General features: G+C 41.1%; 1 protein-coding gene across 1 annotated transcript; it reads left to right on the top strand.

Moving 5' to 3' along the window:
- The first annotated feature begins 507 nt into the window (after positions 1 to 507).
- Positions 508 to 21,209, top strand: SLC19A2 (solute carrier family 19 member 2). The gene is made up of 6 exons (XM_033950267.1): positions 508 to 1,288; positions 6,657 to 7,247; positions 8,788 to 9,019; positions 11,927 to 12,119; positions 16,084 to 16,225; positions 20,815 to 21,209. The coding sequence occupies exons 1-6, from the start codon at positions 1,112 to 1,114 to the stop codon at positions 20,938 to 20,940; spliced, it is 1,461 nt and encodes a 486-aa protein (XP_033806158.1). The 5' UTR covers positions 508 to 1,111; the 3' UTR covers positions 20,941 to 21,209.
- Positions 21,210 to 21,400: the final 191 nt, after the last annotated feature.

Here is a 21,400-nt window from a genome sequence, read left to right as displayed (position 1 = left end):
TTCGCCAGTCACCATTATTTAATACCAACGGGTAAAATAAATAACTGTATCCACCACATTCTGTTTGTCTGTCATGCCTGTTTAGATTGTAAGCTCTGTCCAGCAGGGACTGTTTTCTCACTCTTTGTGACTGTGCAGCGCCGAGTGCGTCTGGTAGTGCTATAGAAATAATTTATAGTAGTAGTATGTGAAGGGAAGAGCAGAGAGGGTGAGATGGGAAAGAGGAAGACTGTACATGGATGGAGGGGGAGAGAGATGGAATACTACATAGATTTGAGATGGAGGCAGAAACATGGGGAAAAGCTAATTCGGGGTGCTAAAGCACCTAGTAGAATAACTCCGTTTCAGTCCAGCACGTTACTCTTTGCCTTCTACTTCCTGGTTTCTCCTAGCCAATCAGCTAATTGTGAGCGAGGGTCTTCCAATCTGGAAGCAGTGAGGACAGAGCAGAGGCGGAGTTTACTCTCCTGCCTGGTTTCTGCAATAGCGGAAAGATACCGGGAGCAGAGAGTAGACATGGAGGGGGGGACCCGGCGATTGGCTGGTATCGGAGGCGCGAGTGCACCACCCATGGTCGCTATTGGGCGCTTCGTCGAATGGCGGCTTTGGGAGGCGCGAGAGCAGCGCGGGTGTCCGAATATAAACTTTTCATTGGGTCGCGAAGGGCAGAGGAGAAGGATGAGAGAAAACAACCGGGGTGTGAGTCAGCGGTGAAACTCGCCCGCGTGAATCAGCGCGTGGGGGACACCCGTGAGAAAGCGACGGAAAGCATGAGTCAGATTGCGAGAGAGAGCGCCTGAGGAGCTGCGTGTCGGAGACGGTTAGAGCGGTGTTCCTGTGTGTGTGAGAGAGAGAACAGCGGCGCGTGTGCCTCGTGCGTGAGCGAGACCTTGACGCCCCGCGCGCGGATCTGGGGGTCAGAGAAGAGCGCGGCGGTTGCCGTTGGCCGGCGCGTGTGACCTTGCACTTGGGTTATACAGGGAGCTCGGCCCTCTCTCTCTCGCGCGCCGCCGATTCCTCTTCCGCGTCCAGCCCTGCGCGTGAAGGAGACAGGTAGCGGCACGTGGCCGGGGTCCGGCCATAACGACCGCGAACACGCCGCCGTCCTCTCATGGATCTGGAAGGAGCCGCGTCGAGGCTGAGGAGGCCGCTGCGCGGGTCCGGAGCCGGCTGGGTTTTGCCCACCGTCCTGCTCTGTTTCTACGGATTCTTTTCTAACCTGAGACCGTCGGAGCCGTTCCTGACTCCCTACCTGCTGGGACCTCATAAAAACCTCACCGAGAGGCAGGTGAGCGGTGCGTTTCGTGGTCCCTAATGCAGTGCTGCTAAATAATGATGATAAAAAGTAGTCAGTAAAAATTTGGGATCCTTATATACAAAAATTATCCTCGAAAGCAAGAAGTATGAATCTTTTTTTTTTTTTTTTTACTTTTAATTTATAACATTTTATTGAAGGAATCAAATAAATATACAATAATATGATAATTAAGAGATATTCATTACAATTAAACTCATAATAAAACATTTGCATACATATTTTTATTATTCCTCCAAAATATATTTCTATATATCTAATCTATTTTTTCCTATACCCCCCTTAACTCCTTCCCTTTCCCCCTTACCCTTCTCCCCCTTCATTCTACTTATTTCATTTATAACAATTACTTTAGATTGTTTTTTAATATTATTATATTATAATAAATGAATTACACAGAAATACATTTCAAGTCATTTAACATATATTAAAATATATGTTGGAGGAATGATAAAATGTGTATGCAAATGTTTTATGAATTTAATTGTAATGAATGTCTTTTTGTATCATATTATTGTTTATTTATTTGATTCCTTCAATAAAATGGTATAGTGTAAAATACAGGGGGGGGAGGTCGGAAATTGAGGTAACAAATTGAGGGCGCATGCTCAAGGCCTGGCACAGGAAGCAGATTTTTGGGCACAGGACATGCTGGTGCTGATGCGGAGGCTACACTGGAAGTAAGAAGAGGGTTCGGGTGGGTTGGGGGATCTCAGGTCGCGGCGGGGGGGGGGGTGCACAATGGCGGCGGGGGGTGCCAGTTCGCGAGGGGGGCCTTCGGTGGGAGCAATGCTGGTTCTCATGGGGGGGGGGAGCAGCGCTGCTGGCCTCGGGAGGGGGGGGAAGGTGGGGGGTGGGAACATATCAAAGCAAGTTTCCCTTACTTCCTATGGGGAAACTTGCTTTGATATACAAGCATTTTGGATTACGAGCATGCTCCTGGAACGGATTATGCTCGTAATCCAAGGTACCACTGTAAATGTTTTTTGCATTTTTTATATATTTGGTATTTCATTTCACCTTTCCTTCTAAGGTAGGAAGGAAGATTTTAATATGTGTTAAATTACTTGAACTATATTTTTATTTAATTCATTTATTATAATGTTATAATAATATTAAAAAATAATCTAAGGTAATTCTTTAAAAATGTTATAAATAGAATGAAGGGGGAAAGGGAAGGGATCAAGGGGGGTATAGAAAGGAATGGATTACCGTAGGTATATAGAAATATATTTTGGAGGAATGATAAAAATATGTATGCAAATATTATTATGAATTTAATTATAATAAATATCTCTTTGTATCTTCTTATTGTATATTTATTTGATTCCTTCAATAAAATGTTATAAATTAAAAAGTAGTCAGTAACTGCAAATATACATTGGATAGGGGGTGGAATGCCCTACCGAAGGAATTAAAGCGAGAAAAGGACACCAGAAAATTCAAGAACAGTCTATCCTTTTCTCAGACTACTTCAACTGAAATCATGAAGTTGACAGAGAGAGGAAATTAGAACTTTCAAGGATACTAATAGATTACAGTACTGTATATATTTAGATGAAATGGTCAACCTCCTTAGGAGGTGTGTACATGTGAGTGTATTTAGCTGCAATAGTAAACCTAGTATTATACACTTCTCCTTCCGAATCCGCGGTTTCAGTATCCGTGGATTTGGTTATTCGCTTTTTTTTTTTTTTTTAAAGAATTTCCTTTTTTAGGCTATTTTTTAGCTGTCTGAGCCTCCCCGGAACCTTACCTGGTGGTCTAGTGGTGAAGTGGGGCAGGAGCGATCTTCCTATGCTCCTGCCCCGTGCAGATTCGTTACCAAAATGGCTGCCGTGAGTTCCCGTTGTAGTCTCAGAGCATGGGAAGATCGCTCCTGCCCCGCTTCACCGCTAGACCACCAGGTAAGGTTCCAGGGACGCGAGGGTGGATTAGAACCGGCTGAAAAGTTATTTGCGGTTTTTCACACTTTGCGGTCCGGCTCTGCACCTAACCCCTGCGGATACGGAGGGAGAAGTGTATGTGTTTATTCTGCCGCCCCTCAATATCTCTCCTCTCTTTTCTCTGCTTATACACCTCTCAAAGATCTCCATTCCTCAGATCAGCTGCTCTTAGCTTTACCCTTCTCCTCCTCTGCCAATTCCAGACTTTGTTCCTTTCATCTGTCTCCCCTATGCCTGGAATAAATTACCCGAGTTTGTTCATCAAGCCCCTTCCCTTCCTTTGTTTAAAAGCAGAGAGAAAATCCACCTTTTGATATAGCCCTCCAACCCAGCCAGCTGATTAACCGTTCCCCTTAACTGTATCCATGATATCCTATTTGCCTCTCTTGGCTGTTTAGATTGTAAACTCGTTTGAGCAGGGACTGTTTCTTCTTCTTTGTGACTCTCTGTAGCACTGCGTGCGTCTGGAACCGCTATAGAAATAACAGTAGTATAGATAGGATGATTGATTTGGTATAAACGTGTGCATATAAGTAGGATGATTGATTATGGCATAATCATACAAGTATTAATAACTGTATTGTAATACCACCACAGAAGCTCTCAATAAACATAAACTTTACTATTATAACAAAGTTGATTCATTACATTACAGAAATAGGAGGTAAATGTTTACATGTGATAAACATATGATATGGTGAAGTGCTCTATAAGTTAATGAGCGTAGGGCCTGTTTGTGGTGAATAAATATAAAATGTAAAGATATTAACTCTTAGAAGTCCAAGAATCTTAGAATTAAATTGAAAAGACCTGCAAACAATCCCAATATTCAGTAATAGATTGTGTTTGAAGTACCCTAAGGTTTCCTTATACTGACATTGAATTCAGTGGTATATATAGTAGTGCCTGGCTTTAGATCTTTGCAGTTTGGAACAGGCCTGAAAGGAATGGCTCTGCAGGTGACAGAACTGCTCACAGATTGTTAAGTAGACAGATGAAATCTTGTCAATCCTCCTGTAGATTTCAACTTCATCTACCTTGGTCTTGCTGCTTTTCCTTCTTCAAAGTTCACCCCATATATCTATTCACTCCCTTGCTGAATAGTAGTCATTTATCGATCTGACAAATCCTTTTCTTCCTTTCTCACTGACCTTGACTCATGGCTCTCCGTCTTTCTCAAACCGTCATCTCCTTCCCTTATCCTTGGTGATTTCAACATTTCTGACTCCTACACCTCAAAGTTTTGCTCTAATATTCTCATTTAATCTTCAGCTGTGCTCCACTACCCCCACGCATGAGAGAGACCACTATCTTGATCTTGTCCTTTTCTCTAATTCCTCAGTTGCCAACTTCTCTACCTCTTCTGCTTTCTGACCATCATCTAATAACCTTCACAACTCGCACCTCTCCAGCCAGACATGACCGATCCTTACTAATGCTTTCAGGAATCTCAGGCTATTGACCCATGCACACTCTTTGCCACGGTCTCCCCTTCCTCTCTAACACTATGTTATGTAAATTTGTTCATGAAGCAATCTCTATTTGGAATACTATTCTCTCCTCTGCCCTTGATATCCTTCCTTTGCCCATCTCACGTTCTGTAAGGTGTGCCAAACCCCAGGTCAGGCTGACCTCTAAGATCCGCTACTTACATTTCTGTGCATGAACTGCAAAACATCGCTGTTTGAAGTCCCACACTCATGCAGATTTTGTTCACTTCAAATTCCTGCTGACCTCCTTCCAATCCACTCTTTTGCTTGTAAAACAAGACAACTATTCTCGCTTGATTGATTTTCTTGGATCCATCCCTCGATGTCTCTTTACCAAGCTCAGAGCTTTACTGAAAGTGCCCTCACTTCAGACTCCTCCACTTTCTCCCCAGACAATGGCTGAATACTTTTCACACAAAAATGAGAATAATAATAATAACAACAGTTTATATACCGCAGGACCTTGAAGTTCTATGCGGTTTACAATGATTAAAAATGCTACAAATTGAGTAGAACTAACAAAGTTAAAAACTAGTGACTAACAGCTCTAGAGATCAGTTATTGTGGGAAAGATTGTATAAATCAGCTACTTAAGTACTTCAGGAACAGATATGTTTTTAGGTGTCTCCTAAATTCCCCATAAGTATTAGTGAGCATAAGTAATTGTTCCAGATCTTTACTCCATAATGCTGCCTGATATGAGAAAAGATGTTGAGGATGTCTTTTAAATTTACATCCTCTAACTGGTGGAGAAACAAAATTCAAGTGTGAGCTTCTCTTATGTTTATTAGTTGAGAGAGAGAAAATGTCAGTTATATTTAGGAGCTAAACCGAATAGTACCTTAAAGCAAAAACATACAAACTTAAACTTCACACGTGCCTTCATCGACAACCAGATGTAGGAGTCGGTAGGAAGGAGTTACATGATCGAACTTCTTCAACCCAAAAATCAGCCTGACCGCCACATTAGAGATACCGTAGTTCATACATCACAATATATATGTTTATCAAAAACAAGGAAAAGACCTCAAACACCCAAACCTTACCCCTCCAGTGAGAGTCTTACTGGGGTATGATTTTTATCGTTGGTCTTAACCTTGTTGTTTTATTTAATTTTTTAATTTACTTACTACAAAAAATTAAGTGAATAATTTCACCAGCAATCAATTCCACATATTTATAGAAAACAAGGTAGGCCTGGTGTCCTTCCTCTGGGTTCGGGAGGGGGTTGGCGGTGTCTGTTTGGGAAGGGAGGGGGAACGCTGCCTTTTTTTGTCAGGGGGGAGCACTAACTATTTGTTTTTTTGTTTTAACAATTATTATTAAAAACAAAATTATTAATGTTCAGTCATCTGGATTTTTGATTATCTGGACTGCTCTCTACTGAGGTTAGTCTGAATAATTGGCGTTTTACTGTATATAGTAGGTATTATGCTTTTAAGTATTTTTTTATGAATACCAACAGTAATAGGCAGTGAAAGCCTGGACAGGATAATATTGGGATCTAAGGTGTCAAACACTTCAAAATGATTGATAGTGCTAAACAGTATAAATTGCCCCTCCCTAGACACCTTGAAGATGCGTGTGCAAAATTAGGTGGTGCTCCTATGATTTGGCTTGCAGTTGCCTTGGATTTGACTTCTGACCACCAAGTTCTCATTGAACATAGTGTGCAGATGAAGTCAGGAGTTGGGCATAAATGTCATGTCAGGGACAAACGGAACAAAAAAAATGTAAATATGCTTATTTTCAAGAATGTCGTACAATAAGTTTTCCATCACATTAGGAAGGCTAAAAGTTTCACTTAAACCAGCAATTTAGGGCTCATGCTTGTTGAGAAAGATGTGGTAGTAACGTTTCAAAAGTACCTCTTGAACTCTCTTGCTCTCCTCACTCTTTTTACAGGTCTTCAATGAAATCTACCCAGTATGGACATATTCCTATCTAGTACTGCTGTTTCCTGTATTCCTGGCCACGGACTATCTTCGATATAAACCTGTCATCCTCCTCCAAGGAATTAGCTTAATCATCACGTGGTTCATGTTGCTCTATGCTGAAAGTGTGTTGGCAGTTCAGTTTCTAGAGTTTTTCTACGGCATTGCAACGGCAACTGACATTGCTTATTATTCTTACATCTACAGTGTTGTAGATCTTGCTAGATACCAGAAAGTCACCAGCTACTGTCGAAGCGCCACTCTGACTGGATACACTGTGGGTTCTATGGTGGGGCAAATTCTGGTGTCTGTTGCCAATTGGTCTCTCTTCAGTTTGAATGTAATTTCTTTAACTTGTATGTCTATTGCGTTTGCTACTTCTTGGTTTCTGCCAATGCCACAGAAAAGTCTCTTCTTTCATCAGAGATCAGATTATTCTATTAGTAACGAAATCAAGGATATACATGCTGGAAAAATTTCTGACTTAAAGTATGACCCAGGTTGGGAGGACATGGAAGCAAATATTCCCTTAAACAAAGCAGAGTCCAAGACGGATAAACCGGTAAGTGAAACAGAAATATAAATCAAAGAACATGATTTTCTATTAACAGAATTCTTAACAGAAAAATGGTTTTTATAATTCAAGTGAGGAGGTCAGGCATCTCTTTGCAGGAGAGCAGTGAGAGCTAAGGGTTATCAAAAGGACAAGTAGCTCCATGTTCTATGTTTCTGATGTAGATGAATGGCATTGTACAGGGTTAAAGTATTTAGAAGTTCTGGATGCCAGACAGAGGTTTTAAGAACCAAGAGAGGTAGTGACTTAGCGAGGGTGAGTGGCGCCTGGGATGGTGGCACTCTGCCCTCCCTGCTGTCTGACCCCCTTTCCCCGTACCTCGAATTTTCCTGGTGCAAGCAACTTCACGAACTTGCTGCCCATGTCGGTGTCAGCTTTTCCTCATTTCCCAGGCGTGGGACCTGGAAGTGACGTCAGAGAGAGAGAAATGACGCCAATGTGGGCAGCAAGTTCCTGATGCTGCTCGAGCAGGGAAAATTCGAGGTAAAGGGAAGGGGGGGTCGGGAAGGGGCAGACTGCTCCCTCTTACTACACCAATGAGTAGAGGAGAAACCCTTTTCTGATTGTACTTGATCTTTTAAAAAAAAAAAAAAAATCTGATTCAGAAAGGAGTACTGAAATTTTATTTTTGTTCTGTGTTTACCAGTTTTGTTCTGTGTTTTTCTTCTTCTTCCCTTCCTCCGCTCAACCCCCAGGGATCTCGGTGGTGGAGGATGAACCAACCTACATTGATATCTCTTTTCTCTTGGTGGCAAGTGGTGGTTTGTGCCAGAACTAAAATGTATTTAGATTTTTCCAGAATTCCTCTTTTATAGTCAACACAACAAAAGAGCTTAGAAAGGAAGCCAGTCCTAGAAGATTACTGTGCAGTGTTCAAGCATGACTTTTTAGTTGGCTTGTAATACTGTATTGGAAAACCATAAGAAGCTCAAAATTTAATCTCTGGAAGCTTGACTTTGAGGTGGATTTCTTTTTCCTTTTGCTCAGGGCTTAAAATTTTGAAGGGCTAGGGCACAAAATTGCAGGTTTCATGTTGGATTCCCTGTAGAAACAGCTGATGGAATTAACTCAGTAGGTTTCCTAGTTGCAGACTCCATTTATGACCAAAATCTCCTCATTTTTTCAAATACTGATTTTGAATACTCCAGAGTGGGATGGCATCGGATTCTAATCTATCTGATGCTTTCCCACTCTGAAGTTTAGATTTTTCTGGTTGGAGATAACATTTTTTTGGATCATCTCATGAAAGTCCTTCAGACCTCTTGTCCGATTCAGGCACACAGTTTTAGATTTGTGTGAGTTAGAGCACACATCCAAGAGAACTAGTTTCAAACTCCTCTTGTCCATGCATCCCTTTGCTGTATGACTCGATCTACCTGTGCCCAAATTTGCAATCTTTTGGGGTTGGACCCTTGTAACCATTTAGATGGCCTTCTGCAAACACTGTTTATAGCAGCAGTATACAAAGTACTGTAAGCATTCTTAATTTGAAATTGCCTATTCTTTTGTTTTTGGTTTTTTTTTTCAGCCAGTGCAAGAACAGACTCTTAATTTTTTAAAAGTAATGAAAGTATTGTGGCAGGACTTTCTGCAGTGTTACTCCTCTCGACCTTTGCTGTGCTGGTCAGTATGGTGGGCGCTATCAACCTGTGGCTATTTTCAAGTAATAAATTATTCCCAAGGATTATGGGAAAAGGTGATGCCTTCTCAGAACTCTGAGATCTACAATGGCAGTGTGGAAGCAGTATCAACTCTGCTAGGTAAGAGAGGGCTAATTTACTGATGCATTTTAGGGGGATATGCTTGGGCTCAGCAGTCTATGCTGGAGAGTATTACTCTGGGATGTAGTGTGCTTAAAGGTCAAGTTTCAAGCCACAAGACTGCAGTGATACACAAGTACAAATGAGCTATCTTGTCAGCAGTTCAGGATAATTAGCTGAAAAACATGCTGTTTACTAGGGAGAGTTTTTGGTGTGTGTCCCCCCCCCCCCCCCCCCGCCCAATAATTGTTGATTGTACAGAACTTGGAGTAGGAAAAAATATGTACTTTGGAGCATGATATAACCTTTATTTCACTCCAGCATGTGATTTTAAGATGGCAAATTTTTGTTGGCTGGCTGTGCTTGTGTGTGGTGGTTTATTTGTTTTTTGTTCTTTCCAGCCCATTTGGGCTGAATTATGTGACCCCGTGCTTGTTTGAGAAGTCAGGCTGAGATATCATGAGCTATCCTTCACATATTATCACAAGATTAAATTGGTGGTGGTCCCCCTTCAAGCAGCAGTGCCTCCTGTTTTATAGCAAAATTAATTTACTCAGGAGGAGAGTAGTGGAGGAGTGACCTGGAGCATTACATCTAGGAAGAGAGAGAGGGATACCTAACTACCAATAATGACAGAATGATTCCTGGCCAATAAGGAATGGATGGCTGATCCCTTCATGCACCCAGTGGTCTTCCTCACAACCTCTTGGCATGCCAGAAATTTACATAATTTGAATATAATAGTTCCTTTTTAACAGCATAACCATAGCCAGTCTGGGTCACAGGCATCTGGCAGATCCAAAACATAGAAACATGATGGCAGATAAAGGCCTCTGCTGTAACCATTATCTCTTTCTGAGAGATCCCATGTGCCTATCCCAGGCCCTTTTGAATTCAGACACAGTCTCTGACTCCACCACCTCTTCTGGGAGACTGTTCCATGCATATACCACCCTTTCTGTAAAAAAGAGATCTATTTCACATAATTAATATCTAAGGATGAACAGAGTCTACCTAGCTACTAATTTTTTATGGAATTTTCCTGCAAAAATTTGTCCAGTCCTCTGTTGAATGGCTGTTGGTTGCCATAATCACATCCTCACCATTGGATGTTCACAGGTTAATTATGCATGGCATAAAGAAGAATTAAACAGTTGACTTTTAGTCTGCTGGTCATTAGTCTGAGTACACCAAAAGACTTCATAGATTTAAAACCAATAATATAATTAAAAAATTGATTCCCAATTAAATGTGCTGCTGTTCATACACCCTTATGTAGTATGGAAAACCCAAACTCAACACAAGTGCTCATTTAATTGTTTACCAAAGCAATTGGCTGACAGTCTCAAAACTTATGCAGCAGATAATTCCAGTGACCAGGTTTTATATAGCCTACTGTAAATCCATGTAAATATCTGCCATAAGCTTTATTTAGAACAGTGTCTCTCAAACCTTTTTAGCTCTGGCATACTAAACGGAGCAAGTGTTTTCCGTGGCACATTAGAATTGAAATTATAAAATTGCAAATCCAACAAAATTAAATTTGAGAGCTATTTATTTAAAGTTCTTTATGTTTTTTATGGGCCATTGTAACAACAGTGAAACTAAAGTAGAGAGAGTAGAATTGCTAATCAGTATGATGGATGTGCTTGTTGAGTGCAAATTAACTCAAAATGCAGCTCAGCAGTCGAAAAGCAAACGCACATTTCATCATCCACCATCTGCAGTCATTCTCATTTTTCTTTAATTTCTGTCAGAGCTGAAAATCAAAGTCTGCCAAGATAAGAAGATCCAAACAGTAACAATTGCTTTGTTGCTCAAGTTAGGATAACTATTGCATAAAAAATAAAATTACTTGTCATTGGCTTTCAAGGACCAATCACGTCAAAGAATGATGCTTGTCTGGGTGGTTGTATCCTTATGCTCACAGACACTCATAACGTTGAAAGACTCTTGCATATGCGATGTACATATCATCTATTCCAGTGTATACTTATGAAGGGAATTTTTAAAAATAAAGTAAAATTCTGGAATTTCTCTTGGCACACCTGGAATCTCTTCAGGGTACAGTTTGAGAAACACTGATTTAGAGCCTGCTGGTGAATGATTGATTTAAATGAGTGCTTGTGTCCAGTTCATGTCCTATACTATACAAGCCACATAAAGATATTCAACTAATATTATCAGAAGTTTGGGTAATGAGATGAACTTTTAAAACCAATTAAAAACTGAACCGGGAAGGTGTATTGATATTTTGACAACGAAGCAGTGGAAATCTAGTTTATCAGAAGATACATCGAAGATAAGTGCAGGTTTTTCATTTGTTTGTCTTCATATGTTTCCTTCTTTTGGAAGAGTTATTTTGAAGGATTCTATCAATATAATAGTAATCCACTGAGTTTTTTATGACCAAGGATGTGTGTTCTATGACAAACTTAGTATTTGCCATAGCAGTTTTTTGGATCTATTTCCATGAAACACTGAGGTCTTTTTCTCCGTGGTAGGAACCTGCTCTTGAGAAACTTCTGATAATATTACTTGAATATCTTTAGGTGTTTTGTAGATATTTTTGATATTCAGCTTGTATATTATTGATTTTGTCACTATACTATACAAGGACATTCTCAGCTATTGGAAGAAAAAAACTCAGTACAGCTGTCTGACATGTTTTGTTTTTAAATCTGTTTAGTGTCTTGACGTACTTGTATTATCAGACTCCTGCAGTAATTTAGTTTTTTCTATGTTGAGATTAATGCGTGGTGTTGCATTACCCAAATTTGCTTTATACGTTCCCATTTTATTCAGGCGTGTGCTAACTTGCCGCCTGCATCCTTGGGGTTTGTTTGTTTTTTTAGCTGTGATTAATATCTGACTATTATTATATATTTATATTACTGTCTCTTGTAGGAGCTGTGGCTGTGTTTGCCTTGGGATATATAAAGCTCTCCTGGTCTACTTGGGGTGAACTGGCTCTGTCTATGTTCTCAATTCTTATAGCTGCAGCTGTGTATGTTATGGACACAGTGAGAAACATATGGGTGTGCTACGCATCTTATGTGCTGTTCAGGAGTGTCTACATGCTGCTCATTACCATTGCTACGTATGTATTTAATTTTGTCCTTTCCCTGTCATCTATCTTTTACATTTCAAGCTGCGTCTAGCATTTTATGTTACAACCACAAAGAGTAAACTGATACAATATATTCCAATTATTCAGATCTCATATGCAGTTTCAAGTTTATTAAAATTTAATATTCCGCCTTATCAGAAAATTGAAAGCGGGGTATACAAAGGCAAAATAAAATTAATACTGTACATAAAATCATCGTATTAAGGGGAAAATAAAAACCAGCACTAGACTAGCACTACAAACATTTGACTAACTGGCACGTTAGGAGAAGGGACAACTACAAAATAAGAATAGGAAAGACAAAAGGAATGGGGACATTGATATCAGCCAGAATTACTGGGGTGGTTTTAGTCATCATTGGTCTGATGTACATTGACAATAGATATGCATTCAAAAGGTGTAAGTATGAAGAAGCACTTAACTTTAGCCCAACGGTTACTCAACCGTTTCACTGTTTAGTTTTCTCAGGGGCCGTGCCACTTCATTCAGATAAGTATGCACCGACTATGTCCCTTAAATGCAAATAAAAGGCTGGTGTGCGGTGTGGTGAAGATCTATTGTGAATGAGTCCAGTAACTAAGAAAATTGTTTCATGCTGGCTAACGGACTGTAAATCTTTTGCTTACTCTCAAGCTGGGCTCATGCTAGTCATGTCACTGCTCATAAAGTCTGAGCTATGACTACTTCTATAGCGTATTTGCACTCAATCTCCATTCAGAACATCTGTAAAGCAGCCACTTGGTTCTCAGTCCACACTTTTTCTTCTCATTACTAAGAACATAAGAATTGCCGCTGCTAGGTCAGACCAGAAGAGACAAGAGACCAAGAAGAGACAGTTTGGTCAAGCAATTCTCAAATATTTATTTTTTTTGTTGAGTCCATCTTCCCTCCGTCCGCAGGGATTTCACCAACCTCATGACAATTTTATATTAAACCACCTTCTTACGGTATGAGTCTGACAGCTTGGAGATTCCATATATGAGACTATAGTGCCTGCTTGTCCTTGGAGAAAGCATATTTACTTACCTGTAGCAGGTGTTCTCGGAGGACATCAGACAGATATTTTCACAACCCTGTTTGGCTTCTTAGCTTCTAAATGGAACTGAGGGTCCCGTGCGCTGGTGTCAGGTGGGGAGGCACATGCGCAGTGTGGGCAGTGCTAAGTTTTAAAGTTGACAGTACACTTTGGTACATGTCTGTACTGGGCTTCGTGGATGACGTCGCCCATATGTGAGAATATCTGCTCTGCTTTCCTCAGAGCACACCTGGTACAGGTAAGTAACTCTGCTACATCTGAACTCTTTACACAAAATATGGGTTATGTATGGGTTATGTAGTAGTATCTGTGGAGCTCATAATCGAAAGAGAAAAACATCCAAAAACCGGCCTAAGTCGACACTTGGACGAACATTTCTCCAAAACGTCCAAGTGCCGATACTAAAAACGGGTTTTGGACGTATTTCTAAACTACCTAGGCCTTCATTATACCGCTGAACGACCAAAGCTAAATGGGGCATGGCAGGAGTTGGGCGGGACGTGGACCGGCTTAGATTTAGTCGTACAGCATGTATAACCAAAAGTTATATAGCCCCACGATCGACGGAACTTGGATGTTGTGACTTAGACCATGTAAAACATGGTCTAAGTCACAAAAACCCACCTAATGTCACCAGATAAGCACTGCAAACACATAAAACAGACCCCCCACACACTACCCCAGTGATCCCCGACCCCCATAAAAATATTAATCACACCTTTAAAATTCAGCCTCCAGACCATCATCACCTGGCCGCCTGGCATAGGAAAGCCTAGTCGTCCAGCACAGAGGCAGCTTAAGTCGTCTTGGGGGATGGGTTTGGGACCCATAGAGAGGAGGACCCATGCCCATAAGCCCCTGTAATCACTTATTGATACTTAAACATGTGCACTCCCCTTTACACCCCCAAAACCCTTTTTGACTGTCATATAAGTGGCTCCTGAAGCCATAAGGGCTATTGGGGTGGTAAATAAGTGGGTCTAGGGGATTCTGGAGGTGGTTTGGGGGGCTCACCATCACCTATAAGGGAGCTGTAGTGAGGAGAAGCCATGGCACCCTTTTTGTGAAGTTCATAGTAGTGCCCTGTAAGGTACCCCACTATTTAGGTGGCATGTCTGGGTGTTCAGTCCATGACTTTGCAGACCCCTCCCACGTCCAACAGGGCTTGTTCTAGGCATTTTAGACTTGGAAGAAAATGTGGTATAAAGATGGACAATTTAGCGACTTGGATGATCAGATCGGCAGGATGTATAATTAGACGATTTTCAAAAGTAAAAAAATTTAGGATGTGTTTTTCGAAAGTGTCCTCGGCTGTTTTTTACTTTGGAAGACTTGCGAATTGGACATAAACAGACTTAGACATCCCTTTCGATTATGCCCCTCTGTGTGTTTACATTTTGAACAAACTGAGGATCACACAGACAGAACTACAACAGAGACAGGGCATTTGACAAATCATTCAAGACTGTATAGGCAGGTAATTCTGGGGGAAAAAATGATTTCGTGTTCACGGCTTCTCCCTAAAATTGAGCTCTAAGAGGTTTGTGCAGTTTCTTGTTCTACGTGTTTTCTTTACAAATATAAGCTATCAGAACTAATTTTGTCTTTATGTTGCTTAAATGAATGCTTCTAGCACATCAAATATATTTTTTTAAAAATGTATGTTGTACAGATCTCTAAATGGCTATTTTCAGAGACTGACAACAGGAATGGATTACTGCAACTCCCAATTTAATGGAATAACTAAAAAAGATCTCAAGCGCCTCCAATGGGTCCAAAATGCAGCTATCCGCCTCCTACACAGCCTCAACTACCATGATCCCATCTCCCCAGCTGAACACTGGCTCTAAATTAGCCAATGCTGTGCAATAGCACACAAAATAATTTATGCCACCACCCCCTCCTACATAAAATCCAAGCTACCTATCTACATCCCCACCCGCACCCTCCGCTCAGAAACGGAGATACGCCTATGCATTCCCCCCGGAAGGTCCCTCCTCTCAGAAACCACCTGCAAACACTCCTACAGCCACTTCATTCCCCAACTCTGGAACCAACTCCCCCCCTCAATTCAGACTACAGCACTCACTAATGACATTCCGGAAAATGGTTAAGACCCTCCTCTTCAACTAAAGGTCACCCTCAGTCTATACCCAACCCCCTTAAACCCCACCTCTACCCTTCTTTCTCCATTCTAATCTTCTGCCTAAATTTCTGTATAGTCCACTCTCAGCCTATACTCAAATAATTCGTATCTAAACTAAACTACTTATATTTAAACTACTATTCTTAATTTGCTGTATAGTCCCTATATTTACACTGCTGCACAGTCTCGTATGTCCAAGTATTTAAATCTACTATATAATCTTGTATGTCCAATTCACTCCATTGTGAATGTTTACTTGTAAACCGTTCTGACCTACTGGGAGGACGGGATAAAAATCTAAATAAATAAATTAAATAAATAAATAAAGGAAGGAAGACCTTGTATAATGCCATCAGTTCCTGACACTCATCCTAAACTTAATTTATTTCTGTTTAGTAATTAAATAAATAGAAAATTTATTTTCAGCTAGAATATTGGGCAGATATGAACCATATATCAAGGGGCAGTCTCGGGTAAATATTGTGAAAATCTCATTATTGCAAGATATCTTAACACTGGAACCTGTTTTTGGATTCTTATTGTCTGTAAAATCATATAGTAACAGCAGCTGAAAATTGCTGATAACCTGCAGTGCTCTCATGAACCTTGTCACAGAAACTCATAGGTATTCTGTTGAACTGGTCAGTTTGCCACAGAATGCTGTTAGGCATCGTTTCTCTGCTCTCTTGTCTTTTGATCAGGAAGAAAATAGTTATGACTTAAATCATAAGTTTCTTTTTTCTTGTTCGAAGATTCCAGATCGCTGCAAATCTGACCATGGAGCGGTATGCCCTTGTCTTTGGCGTCAACACGTTCATTGCGCTTCTGTTACAAACCTTGATCACTTTGATTGTTGTTGATTCAAGTGGCCTTGGGTTAGATATATTTATACAGGTAAGAACTTCAGTATTTATTTAGATCTGGTAAACTTGATGTGGAATACTCGGGGGCCGTTCAAATGAAAATCAGGTTTATTTGTAATGTCTAATTTTGTACAGGAAAGGCAAGCTTGTGTACTCTATTTAGAGCTCATTATTTGGTAAAACTAATCAAAAACACGGTACTTTCCAAAACTAACCCCCTCCCAGTCATACCTCTCATTTCCTCTCTTCTGATCTCGGATCGGGCATGTGTTCCCTCTTTCCCCTGTACCTCTGGTGTACTTCTGCTCCTTAATGGTCAACAGTAGCTAGGCACATCCTCTGCTTGCACCAGCCCTGCATGCTTCCTCTATCGTGAACAGCCCTCACTGATGACATTTCCTGTTTCCTTTCTGGTGGTTCATGGCAGAGGGAAATCCTAGGGAGGCAGGGTCAAGCAAGAGGATATGTATTGATTCCCTGCCCACAAAGATGATAAGGTTCAATGGGAAGGGGGGGAGGGAGTTGCCAGGCCACAGGCAGGTGGGGACAAATGCTTGATCCACATATGGGAAAGAGTGAGAGCAAAGTGATCACTACTAAATTCTCTTGGGGGAGGGGGAAGGATAGGAAGGGCAGACAGGGTAGGCCTGAGGCAAGAATTGGTGGGCCTGTAACTATACCACTAGCTGCCACTATTGTATGCAGTAACAGGAACGTATTGCTTTCTCCCTTCCCAGCTGTGCCTGAACAGTAAGCCGTATGTATAATTCCCTTGTTCTAGCCAATTGAGAGCAATTTCAGCTTCCTTTGCTCCATGTCTTTGAATACACTAATATAGATCTAGAGATTTATAGCATGGTGAATGAAAAGAGGGAACAGAGTGCAATAGACTTCTAGGTAACACTCTTTTTTTTTATTTTTATTTTTTCTCTCAACAGTTCTTTATTGAAACATACAGTCATTGCTGCTGAGCATATGTGGCATTCCCACTGCTTTCCCAGAAAATCTTAAATATTTCTCTGGGCAAGCCCAGCAGCTTACATACCTGCTCAGCATGCTTTTTTTTTCATTGAGAGCAACTGCAGATTTGTTTTTACTTTAGTTTGCTACTTTAGCGCATCAGAGCAATTTTTCAAGATGTATTAGCGTTTCCTTACTCTACTGAAAACCAGGATTTTTTCAATGTTTAATTTCTCACCCCCCTCCCCCGTTCCTATTAGCAGACTAAAACTTCTAACAGACATCTGGTGTATGATTTAAAGTTTTGTCCAGACTGCATGCAGTAGATGTTAGCTTATCATCACAAAACCAACTACAAGCATTTGGGTGAGGATCATAATGCTCCCATTTCAAGGTGGTTACTTAAGACCATCAAGATCTGCAAGATAAAGCTAGATTTTGCAAAACTAAGCCACAGTCTCATCAAATATACACCAAAGATACAACTGAAAGTGCAGTAGATTCTGTTAACCGGAGCTCAAGCAAACCAAACTCTCAAGCAACTAGGGAAAAAAAATCAAAGAAATACTATAATACTTTAAATAAAAATAAAATCAATTTCTGGCAGAAATTTAAGGGTAAACTTGGCATGCCACACCTGGGTATGCCCACACTTTGCCTACCACATGTCCAGTAGTTTGTCTGGAATAGTTTATGGTATGGCATATTATGGGGTATAGTGTTAGGCCTATTTTTAATAATAACTCTAAAGCAACCAGAAACTACATTTATCTGGCATCTATCAATCCCCATGGGTGCCGGTTAACTGAGAGTGTACTGTATAAAGACCATGGATTGACTTCAAATGTGTTAAACTATTAGCCTGGAGATGGAGCTGAATCTCCCAGCTCATGCTAAACATTAGGACTCTGAAGAAATCAAGCATAGAGCTAAGAAAAATCAGTACTGAAGGCCGATTGGTATTAGGCTCGATTGAAAGGCCATCAGCTTTCTTTCTTGGTACTACGGGAAGCATTAGCAGAGGAAAAGCTTCCAATTCGCCAAAAGCAGCGCGTTTACTTCACTCATGCTGCTGCGGCATGCAGCACTGCTGGGAATGAAAACGGTGAGGAAGCACCAGATCTCACTGGGGAGGGGGTACTCCAGATAGGTGTGAGGGCTGCCCAGAAGGTCCCTACAAGAATTCTCATAAGAAGGTATTGATTACCCATAAGGTTTAGGAATGGCATGTCTACTCAAAAGAAAATTATCGAGATAAGAAACTAATCTTTTCTTCATGTTTTTTAGTTTTACTGCTTCCCCGTCTTTAGAAAAGATTTGTTTGTGTATTAACTTTTTAATTATTTAAATGTCTATGTCATATCTCCCTTATCCTTCCTTTTCCTTATAAATATTTAGGTCTATGAGTCTTTAATAGCCTTTGGCTCAAACCCCAAACCATTTTTGTTGCTTTCCTCAGTTACTTCAAATCCTTTTTAATGTGTTCATCCTCTCCCAACACATTCATTTTTAAGTAGGAGCACATTTCTATCCTTAACATAGGTACAGAGATCAGGCTAGGAGGTAATTACATAAAAATGCTAGCCATAGCAAAAGATGGATATGTTTTACAACAGAGGACAAAATTGCCAAGAGGAACGTGAAAAAAAAAAATCCTATGTCCTTAGTGTCCCATCCTATGTCCTTAGTGCCCTTTCTATGTTCTTAGTGCCCTCAGTGCCTTTTATGTCCTTAGTGCCCTTTCCTATGTCCTTAGTGCCCCCAGTGCCTCTGTCCTGTGTCCATAGTACCCTCAGTGCCTCCTTTCCATGTCCTTAGTGCCCCCAGTGCATCCGTCCTGTGTCCTTAGTGCCCCCAGTGCCTCCTTCACATGTCCTTAGTGCCCTCAGTGTCCCTTTCTATGTCCTTAATGCCCCCAGTGCCTCCTTCCTATGTCCTCCCTCACTGTCTTTCAGACTTTGACCCATCCCCACCCCCAAAGCCAGACTGTCTGCCTGCCTCCCATCCCCCCATGCAGTAGAACCATTGAGCAGCATCTTTCAATTTCTACCCCCCCCCCCCCCATTCACCTGTACAGTAGAAGCCGGCATTTTTCTTTCCCTCCCTTCCTCCCATCTAGCCTGTGCAGTAGAACCAGTAAGCAGCACCCCACCACCACCACCACTACCGCCCCCATTGACTCTCTCATCCACCCCTCCCACCGCGAGACGATCTACAAACCTCCCGGCACCATCAGCGTCCACAGCACTTTAAACACGCTGCTTCGCGGTCTTCTACTGCCGATTTCCTCTGCCGTGTCTCTGTCTCTGATGATGTCATCAGGGACGCGGCAGAGGGAGGGGAGGTGGGAGGGGCGGATGGGAGGGTCAGTGGGGTTGGCTGCATGGCGGTGGTAGTGGCGGGGGGGAGATGGAAACATGCGGAGGTTTGTGGTAGTTTTGCGGTGGGAGGGGCGGATGGGAGGCTCAACAGGGGTTTGGGTACAGTGGGGGGGGGTCGACGACGACGAACTGCCTTCCTTCCTTACAGTGAGTGAAGGGGAGGAGGGTCGAAGTGCGCATGCGCACTCTTGACAGCCACACCGATCACAGAACACGCAGGTAAGAGTGCGCATGTGCGCTTAGGGTTTTATTATAGTAGATTTGTGGAACCTCAAACCCTTTTAATATATTTCAGTTATATCTCATAACTTAAGTTTCCTAAAGTAACTTCAAATACATATAGACAAAATCTTGAAGCATCATGGATTTCTCCACATTGCTCTGACATGGCCAGTAGATTCACCTGGACATGGGCTTCTTCAGGGAGTTAGTAAATCCCAGCCAACAATTTTGGTATTTTTCTAATGCAAACATGGAAATGATTTTTAAGAACTTGTATCAAATTCAAAATTCTGCCTACTTCTGAATTGCTTTTCTGCAAAAGACGAATGCACGCACAGGAAACTTCTTATACAGTCTAAATGTGCGCATGCTGATACTCACTACAAAAATGCCTGCCATTCTTCAGTTTCAACATTTAGCTCATATGGGAACAGGTATAAGTACTGCTTCCATCAGACTAAATATTTGGAAAAATGACTTCCCTTACGATTTGGATGTTCATTGCCAATATATTTGAAATCTTGAATGTTATGGTTCTTTTCTTCCTAATGGGCTATGAGTGGTTCCGACAACTTCTTGCAATGGATAGCTGAAGGGTGTTCTATAATATGGGTTTTTATCCTTATGGTTGTTTTGCCAATAATACAAATACAGTAGGACAAGGAACAGGCACAAAATGGCATAAACAGCTCTCTCTGCTGGACAATGAATATAACTGCAACTTGTGAACTAATGTGTAAATCAGTGCTGAAAACTGATGATTGCCAAAGTATATCACATACAGTACAATATCTACTGAATTATTCATAGTTTTGAGGTACTGTACATTTTTTTTATACTTTAGGAATATATGTTTCACTAAGGTACTCTTTTACTAAGGTGCGCTAACCGATTAACATGTGTGCATTTTAGTCTATGGATGCGTTAGGGTTTAATGCGCGCTTATTGCTTAGTGTACCTTAGTAAAAGAGGGGGTAAGTTGCATAAGAGGTGGGGTGTTTTTTTGCACTGTTCATCTTCAGCATAACCACATTTCTTTCTTTTCCTTCCTTGGAAGTTTAAGATCTACGCTGGTTACTTTGCAGTCATAGCACTGATTTTCTTGCTGAGTGGAATATGCAGTATTATAAGAAAGTACCAAAGGCAAGAAGAAATGCAAGCAAGATCCTCGTCAGAATCCTGACGACGTGCATTTTAACCAGGATGACTTTCAGCATGAATCTTGCACAGCCACTGTGAATTTATAGCTGTATTAGTATTTCTCAAGGAAATGTGTTCCTTTCATGGACGTACCGTCGTAGCTCTGGTTTGCCAGAGGACAGCAATGGTTGTATATGCTGTATTATTACTTGACTAGGGAATCAAAATTAGCTGAAGGAGCAACACAATCAGTTTTGTTTTTTTAATCAGGCTCTAGGACTTTGGAGTCTTTTATTAAAAAAGTTTCTTGTACCAAACAAATTCATTATTGCCTTCAGCAGCACAGAACACTTAGCTGAATTCATTTCGCTACATGCGTTCCAGCAGCAAGTTTTTTCTCCTGAAATGTCCTTGCTTAGATGCAGAGCTTTATATTTTGTATTCATTGCCTTTCAACCCTCTGATGCCAGAGCCCAGAAAGTGACTGTAATAGTCAATTTAAA

This window comes from Geotrypetes seraphini, chromosome 6, assembly GCF_902459505.1.
Source record: "Geotrypetes seraphini chromosome 6, aGeoSer1.1, whole genome shotgun sequence".
NCBI classification, from domain to species: Eukaryota; Metazoa; Chordata; class Amphibia; order Gymnophiona; family Dermophiidae; genus Geotrypetes; species Geotrypetes seraphini.
This window is presented reverse-complemented; position numbering and strand designations above follow the sequence as displayed.

Coding starts and splice junctions, on each gene's coding strand:
- SLC19A2 (XM_033950267.1), top strand. CDS start 1,112: ATGGATCTGGAAGGAGCCGCGTCGAGGCTGAGGAGGCCGCTGCGCGGG. Junction 12,120..16,083: donor CTGCTCATTACCATTGCTAC/GTATGTATTTAA, acceptor TCTTGTTCGAAG/ATTCCAGATCGCTGCAAATC. Junction 16,226..20,814: donor GGTTAGATATATTTATACAG/GTAAGAACTTCA, acceptor CTTCCTTGGAAG/TTTAAGATCTACGCTGGTTA.